This window comes from Pongo pygmaeus, chromosome 15, assembly GCF_028885625.2.
Source record: "Pongo pygmaeus isolate AG05252 chromosome 15, NHGRI_mPonPyg2-v2.0_pri, whole genome shotgun sequence".
Classification (NCBI taxonomy): Eukaryota; Metazoa; Chordata; class Mammalia; order Primates; family Hominidae; genus Pongo; species Pongo pygmaeus.
Window position 1 is genome coordinate 71,992,378 of NC_072388.2, and position 13,843 is coordinate 72,006,220.

The 13,843-nt window shown below is 41.3% G+C and overlaps 1 protein-coding gene across 4 annotated transcripts in view; it reads left to right on the forward strand.

Annotated features, from left to right (window-relative positions):
• Positions 1-13,843, forward strand: part of RBM25 (RNA binding motif protein 25) — a 61,270-nt gene that overhangs the window by 11,926 nt on the left and 35,501 nt on the right. For all 4 annotated transcript variants that reach the window (XM_054447815.2, XM_063651792.1, XM_063651791.1 and 1 more), the window contains 3 exons: positions 3,715-3,764; positions 4,761-4,928; positions 10,853-10,910. In XM_054447815.2, the coding sequence (XP_054303790.1) occupies positions 3,715-3,764; positions 4,761-4,928; positions 10,853-10,910 (276 nt within the window). The remainder of the gene's footprint in view (positions 1-3,714; positions 3,765-4,760; positions 4,929-10,852; positions 10,911-13,843) is intronic.

A 13,843-nucleotide genomic window follows, 5' to 3' on the forward strand; every position in this document is an offset into this window, starting at 1 on the left:
CATTTAAGCATGGAGAATCCACATTTGAGAACCATTATCCTGAAGTACATAGTTAACATTGCTTATTCTGGGTGTGGTGGTGCGTGTCTGTTGTCCTGGCTATTCAGGAGACTGAGGTGGGAGGATGGCCTGAGCCCAGGAGTTCAAGTCCAAAGCGTGGGACCTCATCTTTGAAAAAACAAAAATCTTTGCTTATAAGAAATTTTTCTTTTGACTTAAGAACATTGCAGTTGGCTGACTCATGATGGGTTGTTAATTCATAGCATGTATGTTACGGGGGTTGTATAAACAGCACATTTGTCTTTATTTTGTTTGTGCGCGTGTGTGTATGTGTGTTTTGGGCGAGGCCTCACTTTGTTGCCCAGACTGGAGTACAGTGGCATGATCATGGCTCACTGCAGCCTTGACCTCCTGGGCTCCCATCTCAGCCCTCCTGAGTAGCTGGGACCACAGGCTTGTGCCACCATGTTCTGTTAATTAAAATTTTTTTAAAAAACATTTTATAAAGATGGGGGTCTCACCATCTTGTCCAGGCTGGTCTTCAACTTCTGGGGTCAAGGTATACTCCCGCCTCAGCCTTCCAAAGTTCTGGGATTTCAGATGTGAGCCCCTGCACCTGACCTTGTCTTTATTTTGGATTCAACTACTCATTGTAAAATTTTTAATTTATTGCCACAGGCTCAGCTTTGGGAGCCTTCTACCCTTAGGTCTGAAAAGCCCCAAGATAAATATGGGAATTTCTGTGGAATATTATTTAACACTTCAAGAATTGGGGGAAAATCATAATTTAAAAAAATCAGGCCGGGCACAGTGGCTCACGCCTGTAACCTCAGAACTTTGGGAGGCCAAGGTGGGTGGATCACCTGAGTTCAGGAGTTCGAGACCAGTCTGGCCAACATGGCGAAATGCCGTCTCTGCTAAAAATACAAAAAATTAGCCGGGCGTGGTGGCTCAGGCCTGTACTCCCAGCTACTCCGGAGGCTGAGGCAGGAGAATCGCTTGAACCTGAGAAGCAGAGGTTGCAGTGAGCCGAGATCATGCCACTGCACTCCAGCCTGGGCAACAAGAATGCAACTTTGTCTCAAAAAGAAAAAAAAATCAGAACAACTGTTTATGCACGTATATTATGGAATAGAATGCAGTACTTTAATAAGCTATTTTAGACATTATGCTTGTAGTGGAGCTGCTTTAAGCTGTGCTTCTAGATAATCATGGATGTATATTTGTTATCATCAGCTGCCAGAGGAGTAATGTAAAAGTTTATACCACTCCTTTATTATCCTATGTAACAATTACTGATTTTAAGTAGTAACTTAGTTGTTTTATAATGGACCATAAATAGACTAAATTCTGCCGGAGGGCTCTAGCTAGCCCTTTGGACAAAATTTTTTCTTAAAATAAATTTTGCTGAAAGGAAATTCTGTTGAGAAAATGTTGCAGAAAACTGAATAAAGTTATCAGCCATCAAACAGATTAATAGTTATAGAAGGAAAGTGTTTTGAACAACTTTCATTTGGGCATCAGTTTTCTCTTTGGTCCGTATATCCTGATTTTCTTCATATATTTATAGGCTCATAATGCAGATCTGGATTTTAATTTTTAATTTATTAATTTTTTTGAGACAGGATCTCTCTCTGTCTCCCAGGCTCAGGGTACAGTGGCATAACCATAACTTAATGTGGCCTCTATCTCCTGGACTCAACTGGACTCCACTGATCCTCCTGCCTCAGCCTCCTGAGTAGCTGAGACTATAGGTGTGTGCCACCATGCCTGACTCAGATCCGTTTTTCGATGGGCCTTACTATAACCATGATGCAAAGCCCGAGTGTTCTAGAAGTTATCGGCTGGGCATGGTGGCTCATACCTGTAATCCCATCACTTTGGGAGGCTGAGGCAGGAGGATTTCTTGAACCCAGGAGTTCAAGATCAGCCTGGACAACATAGGGAAGAAAGACCCTGTCTTGTGGGGAGGTGGGGGTGGTGGCAGTAAGCTTAATCACTTGCTTAGAATCAGAAAAGATAGTTATGGAGAATCTGTGCTTTAATTTCCTTACCAGTAGATTGGGTTTATAGAAAATATTTTAAATTTCTTTGATTTTTTTTTTTTTTTTTTTTTGCTTTTTTTGAGAGTCTCACTCTGTCACTGGAGTGCAGTGGTGCCATTACGGCTCACTGCAGTCTCCGCCTCCTGGGTTCAGGTGATTCTCCTGACTCAGTCTCCCTAGTAACTGAAATTGTGAGTGTGTGCCACCATGGTTGGCTAATTTTTGTATTTTCTGTAGAGATGGGGTTTTTCCATGTTGGCTCAAGCGATCTGCCTGTCTTGGCCTCCCAAAGTGTTTGGATTATGGGTGTGAGCTACTGTGTCCCCTCACTCCCCGCCTTTTTTTTTTTAAATAGAGTTTTGCTATGTTTCCTAGGCTAGAGTACAGTGGTTATACACACGCACAATGATAGCACACCGCAGCCTTGAACTCCTGGGCTCAGGGATCCTTGTGCCTCAGCTTCCAGAATAGCTGTAACTACAAGCATGATTTTATTTATTTATTTATTTATTTGGGACAGAGTCTTGCACTTGTCCCCCAGGCTGGAGTGCAATGGTGTGATCTCGGCTCACTGCAACCTCTGCCTCCCGAGTTCAAGCAATTCTGCCTCAACCTCCCAAGTAGCTGGGATTACAGGCACGCACCACTACGCCTGGCTAATTTTTGTATTTTTAGTAGAAACGAAACTTCTCCATGTTAGTCAGGCTAGTCTCAAACTCCTGACCTCAGGTGATTTACCCGTCTTTGCCTCCCAAAGTGCTGGCATTACAGACGTGAGCCACTGCGCCCGGCCCATGATTTTTATTTTCTGTGAAAGAACCAGGAATAACAAGATCTTCTTAGATTTCCACATAAATTTCTCATCTCATGCTTAAAATAACTTTCAAAGGATTTGTTTTTACTTTATTTATTTGACTAAATTTTATATGTTTATCGTGCACAACGTTTTGAAATAACATGTTGTGGAATGACTAAATTGAGCTAATTAACACATGGTGTATTACTTTACATACTTATTTTTTGTTGTTGTGAGAACACTCTAGATTTTAAGTGGAGATTTTCTCTTAGTTATTTTCAAGAATATAGTACACTTACTAACTGTATCACCATGCTGTACGACGTGTTTTACCTTTTTTTTTTTTGGTCTTTTTTTTTTTTTTTTTTTTTTCCTTTTTGTGGAGAACGGGGTCTCACTGTTTTGCCCAGGCAGGTCTCCATCTCCTGGGCTCAATCTATCCTCCCGCCTGTGCCTCCCTAAGAGTTGGAATTACAGGCGTGAGCCACTGCACCCAGCTGTTTTTACTTTTAAAGGATTCTTTAATAGCATTGTTCACCTATAAGTCAGTCTGTATTTGTGAAAGGCGTTGGTTTTGAGGATCACCGAACCACATGAACCCGAATGGATAACTGTCCAGAATTTTATGCTCTTTAAGTCAAAAGCATATTGAGGTGGTCATTTTGTTTTCAGGATGGTCTTTTTTTGTAAGTTTACATGGACCAACCTGATACCACATTCCTTTTGAAAATAAGATAGTATTTGTCAGTATTTCATTTTCATTTGTCCTATATTTCCACTTACGTTAATTATGAGTAAGGATACTTAATTGTGTGGCATGTTGTTGATAGAGAATGCAGTCATATAAAATCAGTGTGGTTTTTCTTTTCTTAGGGACCCCAATGATTCCTGTACCAATGAGCATTATGGCTCCTGCTCCAACTGTAAGTATAACTTAAAGGAGGAATCATGAGTTATGGTAGTGCTAGTGCTTTTAAGCTAAACAGTGTGATAAACTTAGATAAATTATGAGTATTTAAAAGAATAACAAGGACAGAATGATAGCACCCCTGTAGAGCATATCATTTATTTGAATAAGTATCATTTTCACTTAGGTGTGCGTATATGCAGTTGCCTCTGCAATGTACTCCCTAAGTAGATAATTCTGTGGTTTTCCTGTTACTCTCTAGACTCTTCATATACTTGTTATTACACATTTAGGACTTTGGCTCTTCATTGCCTTCTCATCTTGGTCCTGGGAGATGGGAGAAGGATGTGACATGTCTGATCTCTTAAAAGAACATAGGAATCCTTGTAAAAATTAAAATTTTGAAATGAAATTTGTGTGGACTACCTTTTACATGTTTCCTCCTACCTTCCTAAGGTATATGACCTAAGGCATAAATTTTAAATGTTCAAGACATAGGCCAGGATCACCTGAGGCCAGGAGTTCAAGACTAGCCTGGCCAATATGGTGAAACCCTGTCTCTACTAAAAATACAAAAAATTATCTAGGCGTGGTGGCACGCACCTGTAATCTCAGCTACTCGGGAGGCTGAGGCAGGAGAGTCCCTTGAACCCAGGAGGCGGAGGTTGCAGTGAGCTGAGATTATGCCACTGCACTCCAGCCTGGATGACAGAGTGAAATTCCGTTTCAGAAAATAAAAGTAAAAATTATGTCTTAAACATAACAAAGTTTTCTTGGTTATATTTGTTTCTTTTTTAAGAAAAAAGGTAATCTAGTAGTAGAAGTTTACTTGTCACAAATAAGTTTGCATTAATGAAATGTGCTATGCACTTTAGGAGCTTTAGAAGCATACAAGCATGCAGAGCTTAAATAATGTGCTGTATATATTTAATCCTGATGTTTTTAGCCTAATGTTAATTGTGGTAGGAAATTTAATTGCTGGATCAATTTTTATTTTGTTTCTTCACCTTAGGTCTTAGTACCCACCGTGTCTATGGTTGGAAAGCATTTGGGCGCAAGAAAGGATCATCCAGGCTTAAAGGCTAAAGAAAATGATGAAAATTGTGGTCCTACTACTACTGTTTTTGTTGGCAACATTTCCGAGAAAGCCTCAGACATGCTTATAAGACAACTCTTAGCTGTAAGTTAAACTGTTTATTTTTCATTAAAATTTTTTTATCATTCTACATTTCAAACTTAAGCAGAAAGAAGACTTTCAGTGATTGCTTTTTATTTTAAAAAATTTCAATCCTGCAGCAAAGGTGAAAGTATAGTGAACACATTTGTATTCTTTTCCTAGATTCACCAATGAACATGTTTAGATACTTTATGTACACATGTGTACCACACACACTTTTTTTCTTGGATAATTGAAAGTAAATTGTGACATGACATTTCAGCTGCGAATCCTTCGTTTATCTCCTAAGAGCAACGACATTCTGCGACATAATCACAATGCCACTATCACACATGAAATTTGGCCAGGTGCAGTGGCTTTTGCCTGTAGTTGTAATCCTAGTCCTTTGCGAGGCTGAGGCAGGGAGGATCTCTTGAAGCTAGGAGTTTGAGACCAGCCTGGACAACATATCGAGACACATCTTTACAAAAAATTAAAAAATAATAGGGCCAGGTGCAGTGGCTCATGCCTGTAATCCCAGCACTTCAGGAGGCCGAGGTGGGCGGATCATTTGTGGTCAGGAGTTCGAGACCAGCCTGACCAACATGGTGAGACCCCATCTCTACAAAAAATACAAAAATTAGCCAGGCGTGGTGGTGTGTGCCTGTAATCCCAGCTACTCGGGTGGCTGAAGCAGGAGAATCCCTTGAACCCGTGAGATGGAGGCTGCAGTGAGCTGAAGTCGCGCTACTGTGCTCCACCCTGGGCGACAGAGCGAGACTCCGTCTCAAAAAAATAATGACAAGAATTAAAAAATAAAAATAAAAAAGCCGGGTGTGGTGATGCACGCCTGTAGTCCTAGCTGTTCAGAATTTGAGGTGGGAGAATTGCTTGAGTCTAGGAGTTCAAGGCTGCAGTGAGCTATGATCTTGTAATTGCACTCCAGCCTGAGCAAGAGAGTCTCTAAAACAAAAAAAATATAAAATTGATATAATATTGTTAACTAATGCACGTGTAGTTCATATTTAATTTTCCCAGTAATGGCCATAATATTAATAGTTGTTTTATTTTTCATCCATGATCCAATGAAAGATTTTTATATACTTTTGAGACAGATTTGCTCTGTCACACAGGCTGAATGCAGTGGTGACATCTCGGCTCACTGCAAACTCTACCTCCTGTATTTAAGCGATTCTCATGCCTCAGCCTCCCGAGTAGCTGGGATTACAGGCGCATGCCATGACGCCTGGGTCATTTTTGTATTTTTTTAGAGACAAGGTTTCGTTATGTTGTCCAGATTTGTCTTGAACTCCTGGCGTCAAGCAAACCGCCTGCTTTGGCTTCCCAAAGTGTTGAGATTACACGCATGGGCCACCACACCTGGCCTGGGTTAATATTTTGAGACTGTGAGTCTTTTTCCCCAGTGACATTAAACAGTGATTTTAGCATCCAGTGATGATTGACTGATTCCTTTTAAAGTTTTATTCTGAGCTTGAATAGTAGTAAGTTATTTAAATTTGGTAAACTTGTTGATTCACTTTTTTTTTACCTTTTTAAGATTTTATCTTGATGATACATGTACGTTGTTAAGTGACATAATGCTGAATGATTGTATAATAAAACAAGGCCAGGCACGGTGGCTCACACCTGTAATCCCAGCACTTTGGGGGGCCAAGGTGAGCGGATCACTTGAGGTCAGGAGTTTGAGACCAGCCTAATCAACATGGCGAAACCCCGTCTCTACTAAAAATACAAAAATTAACCAGGTGTGGTTGTGGGTGCCTGCAATCCCAACTACGCAGGAGGCTGAGGCGGGAAAATCATTTGAACCTGGGAGGCAGAGGTTGCAGTGAGTTGAGATGGCGCCACTGCTCTCCAGCCTGGGTGACAAAGTTAGACTTTGTCTCACACACAAAAAAAGGAGTTTGGAAGAGTGACTATATTCTGCACTGAGAGGATCTGCAAAGATGTCATTCTTCGTCTGTATCCCAGAATCCTGTATAGGTTCTCTGTAAGGACAGGGCCAGGGTTACCTCAACCTGTGGTTCACCTCATGAGTAGTTCAGTATGAGTCCTGCAATCTTGTCATCCTCTGGAAATATTGTTGCCTGCTCTCCTTATGCCCCTCTGAGATGCTGGGCAGTTACTTTACATCATTCATGATTCTTGTTCCTCAACTCTTCATATTTAAGAAATTCCTGTTCTTTTAGAAAACTGGATCTCCTGGGCACTCTGTAAGTTTTAATTAACTGGTCTGAGGATGTTTTGGGTTTCTCAGTTTCATTTTCTTCCTTTACTTCCATGGGATTTTTGGTAATTTCAGTCTGAAGCCTGACTCCATTTTTATTCTTGAGTTTTCTCCTGGGTTTCTTTTCACTGCAGCCACAAGGCCTAATCTGGGGTCTGCAGAGAACTAGCACTTACTCTCCTCTAATGGAATTCAGGAAAGTCAGAAGGTACTGGAGTGTAGAAATGTGTTTGCTTCTGTCTGCTTCTGGAAGTCTCTGTTTTGCTATGTTATTACTGCTAATGCTTTCTCCCTAGGTGTATGTGAAAAGATTCTCATCACATATTCTCATAGAAGTGCGATTTCTGAGTCTTAGGGCATGCTTATCTGCAGCTTTACAAGATAATTCCCCACCAGTTTATTTATATTTACTGCAGCAGTGTCATGTCCGAGTTTCTATTCTTACACTTTTTTTTTTTTTTTTGAGATGGAGTCTTGCTCTGTAGCCCAGGCTGGAGTGCAGTGGCACCATCTCGGCTCACTGCAAGCTCCGCCTCCCAGGTTCATGCCATTCTCCTGCCTCAGCCTCCCAAGTAGCTGGGACTACAGGCACCCACCACCACGCCCGGCTAATTTTTTGTATTTTTAGTAGAGACAAGGTTTCACCATGTTAGCCAGGATGGTCTCGATCTCCTGACCTCGTGATCCGCCCGCCTTGGCCTCCCAAAGTGCTGGGATTACAGGCGTGAGCCACCGCGCCTGGCCCTCTTATACATCTTTTTTAACAGTTGGTGTTTATTTAGACTTTTACATTGTGTTGTGAAATACCTTATTCCTATTTCAATATGCCTTTTTACTGTTCTTTCTTCATAATTTTGGTATTATATGTTGACATGTTATGGTAGCTTGAGGCCTAAACTGTTAAAGGCCTCAGTCTCCCTTCCCCAGCTTCCTTACAGGTGTTACAAGATGGCGAACTTGTTAATAAGTGTTATTATGTAAATAGTTTTAGCAGAACTAGGTTATGTGCTATGATTGTATTTTCTTTTGTTTTCTTTCTTTCTTTTTTTTTTTGAGATGGAGTCTCACTCTGTTATCCAGGCTGGAGTGCAGTGGCATGATCTCAGCTCACTGCAACTTCGCCATCCGGGGTTCAAGTGATTCCTGCCTTAGCCTCCCGAATAGCTGGGATTATGGATGCCTGCTACCACACCTGGCTAATTTTTGTATTTTCAGTAGAGACGGGGTTTCACCAGGTTTACCAGGCTGGTCTGGTACTTCTGACCTCCAGTGATCTCCCTGCCTCAGCCTCCCAAAGTGCTGGGATTAAATGCGTGAGCCACTGTGCCTAGTCCATTTTCTTATTTTTATTTTTTATTTTTGAGACAGAGTCTCGCTCTGTTGCCCAGGCTGGAGTGCAGTGGTGCAATCTCAGCTCACTGCAACCTCCGCTTCCTGGGTCAGTGATTCTTCTGCCTCAGCCTCCCAAGTAGCTGGGATTTCAGGCACCCGCCACCATGTTCGGCTAATTTTTGTATTTTTAATAGAGATGGGGTTTTACCATGTTGGCCAGACTGGTCTCGAACCTTTGACCTGAAGTGATCCACCCACCTTGGCTTCCCAAAGTGTGGGGATTCTTTTCCCTTCTTTTCTAGAGCCCCTCCTGTCAGATCCCTTTGTTCGTCTCATGTATTCTGGTTCCTCTAAGTCTACTTTTATCCTTGGATTTTTTCTGTCTTTTCTAGTATTCCCCTTATTGCTCTTCTGTGTTGGATGGTTTGGATCCTATATCTTGCTTGTGCCGACACATGCCGACACATAGTAGTTCCTGTTATATTGGGATGATACATCCTCTGTATGTGATGTACATGGTATATATGGGTGTGTGGTTGGTAACTTTTCTGAATCTAAGTCTGAAGTGCTTTTTATTTCATGTGGTCAGTAGTTTACTGGGATATAGAATCCTGTGTTGAAGCTTATCTTCCTCACATTGAAGATATTGCCTTATCGTGTTACGACATCTGATGATGGTTTTCAGAAGTCCCGCATCATTCTGAATGCTCTTTGTGTGTGAAGTGTTTTTCCCTGGAATGCCTCTCCTAGTGAAGAGTTGACTGATTGGAGGTTTTAGTTCCTAATTATGCGAAATTCTTCGAATGTTTATTTGATTTTCTTATTTTTTTTATATAATTGTGTTGGTCACTTACCTGGTGGGCCATTTCGTTCTGGAGACTTTTTTCAGGAGAAATTTTTGGGCTATTTGAGAATTCTTTTTACTTTCTTCAGGAACTCTGTTCGGATGTTGAGCTTCCAGGTTTGACCTATGTGTTTTTGATTTCCTATTTTCCATCTCTTACTATATTGTACGGGTTCTTGGGATTTGTCCTTAACTTTACCTTCCAGACTTCCATTGAAATATTTATTTTTAATGCCATGTTTCAAGTTTCCATTGGTTTTCTCTTGTTCTCTGAAGATTTCTCACCTACAACCTCCCTCTGTCTTTTTTTTAACTGGGTAGAACTTTATTTTATTTTTCTTTTTTGAGACAGTCTGGTTCTGTTGCTCAGGCTGGAGTGTAGTGACATGATTACAGCTCACTGCAGCCTCCATTTCCTGGGCTCAAGCCATCCATCTGTCTCATCCTCCTGAGTAGCTGGGACCAGTGGTGTGTGCCACCACGCCTGCCTAATTTTTCTGTTTTTGTAGAGATGGTGTCTCCCTATGTTGCCCAGGCTGGTCTTGAACTCCTGGGCTCAAGCAGTCCTTCCACATCAGCCTCCCAAAGTGTTGGGATTATAGACGTGAGCCACACCTGGCTGCTTTTATTTTTAAAGTATTATAGTGTCCCACCGTTCAGATAACCTGCCATCCTTCACATTTTGGAATATTTCTCTTTATTTTACAGAAAGTTGTTTTTGTTTATAGTTAAAGTCTTGCTGTGTATCTGCATTTTCTTTTCCCAAGTTATTTTTGCATACCGTATCAAGCATTTTCCCATGTTAAAAATCCTTGATGGCTGGGCGCAGTGGCTCATGCTTGTAATCCCAGCACTTTGGGAGGCTGAGGCGGGCAGATCACGAGGTCAGGAGTTCAAGACCAGCCTGGGTAATGTGATGAAACCCCGTCTCTACTAAAAATAAATTAAAAAAAAAAAAAACAGCCAGTCATGGTAATGCCTGCCTGTAGTCCCAGCTACTTAGGAGGCTGAGGCAGAAGAATCGCTTGAATCTGGGAGGCGGAGGTTGCAGTGAGCCAAGATCACGCCACTGCACTGCAGCCTGGGTGACAGAGCGAGCCTCCCGTCTGAAAAGAAAAAAAAGTCCTTTATAAATACATACATATTGTTTCAAAACATTTCTTTGTAGGTTCATAATATTTACTTAAATTTATTATAGTTTTGTTTTAACCATTCTAATTTTAGGCATTTAGGTTTACGTGTTTATTTTGTTAGGATAAGTAGTGATGCGAAACTTTTAATAAAAGGTGAACAATGTTCTGCAAATGAAGAATCAGTAAGAATTTATATTTTTCTTTAAATGATTTGTTGTTCATTTCTTTCATGTGATAAGTTTGTGGGAATTGCAGAAATTTTTGCAAATGTAGTTGCTGGTTTTTTATTTTATGTTTTTTATCCCTAGTAGAAATATAATTTTGCTTTTAGTTACATTAAAAATTATTTTGTTAAATGGTAGCAATCTTTTTGTTTTGTTTTCTTTTTAAGAAATGTGGTTTGGTTTTGAGCTGGAAGAGAGTACAAGGTGCTTCCGGAAAGCTTCAAGGTATGTCATTTTTTTCCTTATTTGCTGAAATCACTTTAACCTGTGTGCTTAAATCACTTTGCATGACTTACTCTCATTGTCTTTATCAGTAAGACTTATTTTATTAGCACTTTTTGTCCTCTTTTTTATTAAAATAGGGTTAAAAGGGAGTTTGGGAAAATATTGGCTGAGAATTGAGATCAGAAGGAGGAAAAAGGTGTAACAGGAAAGGAAAAAATTAAATTTGCTCAATTTAACTGGTTTCTTGTTTTTTCAAAAATCTCTTTTGTCTCAAGAAATGACTGCATGATCAAGATGGAACAATTAGTGTTAGTAAGGGAGAAGAAGAGACAATCATGGCCTGTTAACTTTTTTTTTTTTTTTTTGAGACCTAGTCTCACTCTGTCACCTAGGCTGGAGTGCAGTGGCGTGATCTTGGCTCACTGCAACCTCTGCCTCCTGGGTTGGAGCAGTTCTCCTGCTTCAGCCTCCTGAGTAGCTGGGATTACTCAGCCTCCTGAGTAGCTGGGATTACTCAGCCTCCTGAGTAGCTACTCCTGAGTAGCTGAGTAGCCACCATGCCCGGCTAATTTTTGTATTTTTAGTAGAGATGGGGTTTCACCATGTTGGCCAGGCTGGTCTCAAACTCCTGACCTCAGATGATCCACCTGCCTTGACCTCCTAAAATGCTGGGATTACAGGCAGGAGCCACCACACCCGGCCTCAAATGTCAATTTTTTAAATAGTTCATTTGATTCAGGATCTATATGAAGTCTACACATTGCAACTAGTTGGCAATTTGTTTTAAGTCTCCTAATATTTTATTATTAGCACCATCCTCTAACCAACTGAGCTAACTGGCCAGACTCTTAATATTTTAAGTTATTCTATTTCTAATTTTCCTTGCAGTTTATTTGTTGAAGAAACTGGGTCATTTGTGCAGTAGTATTTTTTAAGTTGAGTTTTGCTGAATGCAGCTCCAGTACTATAATTTGCTATTAATGTATCCTCTGTATTTTCTGTAAAGTGGTCAGTAGTTGTACTTGATGTGTGCTGTGTGGTGTTTTGTTTTTTTTGTTTGTTTGTTTTGTTTTGTTTTGTTTTTGGAGGAGTTTCGCTCATCTTGCCCAGGCTGGAGTGCAATGGTGCGATCTTGGCCCACTGCAACTTCCACCTCCCAGGTTCAAGCAATTCTCGTGCCCCAGCCTCCCGAGAAGCTGGGATTACAGGCATGTGCCACCATGCCCGGCTAATTTTTTATTTTTAGTAGAGACGGGGTTTCTCCATGTTGGTCAGGCTGGTCTTGAGCTGCTGACCTTGTGATCCGCCCACCTCAGCCTCCCACAGTACTGAGATTACAGGCACGAGCCACCGCTCCTGGCCGCTATTTTTTTTTAATGCTTTTATTCTAGCACCTTATAGCAAGAATACTATAAAGGTAGTATTCTTCCATCAGGAAACACATGTGAGATTGTCTTTTTTTGTATGTGTAATAACATCAGTGTTGCCAGTGCCTAGATTGATTAATTCATTAGGAAGTAATTCATCAGTAGTCTTTTTTTTTTTTTTTTTTTTTTTTTTTGAGACAGAGTCTTGTTATGTTGCCAGGCTGGAGTGCAGTGGTGCAATCTTGGCTCACTGCAATCTCCAACTCCCTGATTCAAACAATTCTCCAGCCTCAGCCTCCCGAATAGCTAGGATTACAAGCACGTACCACCCCACCCAGCTAATTTTTGTACTTTTAGTAGAGACGGGGTTTCGCCATGTTGGCCAGGCTGGTCTCGATCTCCTGACCTCGTGATCTGCCCGCCTTGGCCTCCCAAAGTGCTGGGATTACAGGCGTGAGCCATCGTGCCCAGCCTCATCAGTAGTCTGTTTTGAAGAATTCTATCATTCTTTCATTGAGGAACAAATCTTTTTCATATATTAGTAGAATGCTTCTTTATGGAGAAAGTTGCCCCTGCATCTACTGTTTGGTAACTTAGAGGCATTTTTGTTGTTTTGAGATGGAGTTTTTCGCTCTTGTTGCCCAGGCTGGAGTGCGATGGCACCATCTCAGCTTGCTGCAACCTCTGCCTCCTGGGTTCAAGCGGTTCTCTTGCCTCAGCCTCCTGAGTAGCCAGGATTACAGGCACCCACCACCACGCCTGGCTAATTTTTTGTTTTTTTTTAGTAGAGGTGTGATTTTGCCCTGTTTGCCAGGCAAGTCTTGAACACGTGACTTCAGGTGATCCACCCACCTCAGTCTCCCAAAGTGCTGGGATTATAGGCTTGAGCCACCATGCCTGGCGTAGAGGCATATTTAATACAGAAAAGGCAGGATAGATGCCCTGGCTTTCTTTCTTAAAACAATGAGTTGGTATCCTCAGCATTCTCTAGCAGTGACTGATTTTCTTTTTTCTTTTGAATTATTGTGAACTTATGAATTGAAGCATATTTAGCGTTATTGTATTTAATGTGGATTCATTGTAGTTATTATCACCATTAAAGCTTAACTTAAATTGTCTCTGCATTTTACATCTCCAGGGGTTTTGACATAACCCTGAACACCTTTGACAGCTGCTTTGTTATCTTGTATGACAATTTGTTCCAAGGTCATCTAGTATAATAGGTTTTCGGCCCCAGACCTAGAATCAGCCATTTCTCCAGGGGAAATTGTTTTGAAGATCACGATCTGGACAACTAGGTGCACTCATATTAACAGTGGTTTGGGATGGGCATGGTGGCTCAAGCTTATAATCCCAGCACTTTGGGAGGCCGAGGCAGGCAGATCAAGAGATCAAGACCATCCTGGCCAACATGGTGAAACCCCGTCTCTACTAAAAATACAGAAATTAGCTGGGTGTGGTGGTGCGCGCCTGTAGTCTGAGTTACTCAGGAGGCTGAGGCAGGAGGATCGCTTCAACCCAGGAGGCAGAGTTTGCAGTGAGCCGAGATCGCACCATTACACTCCA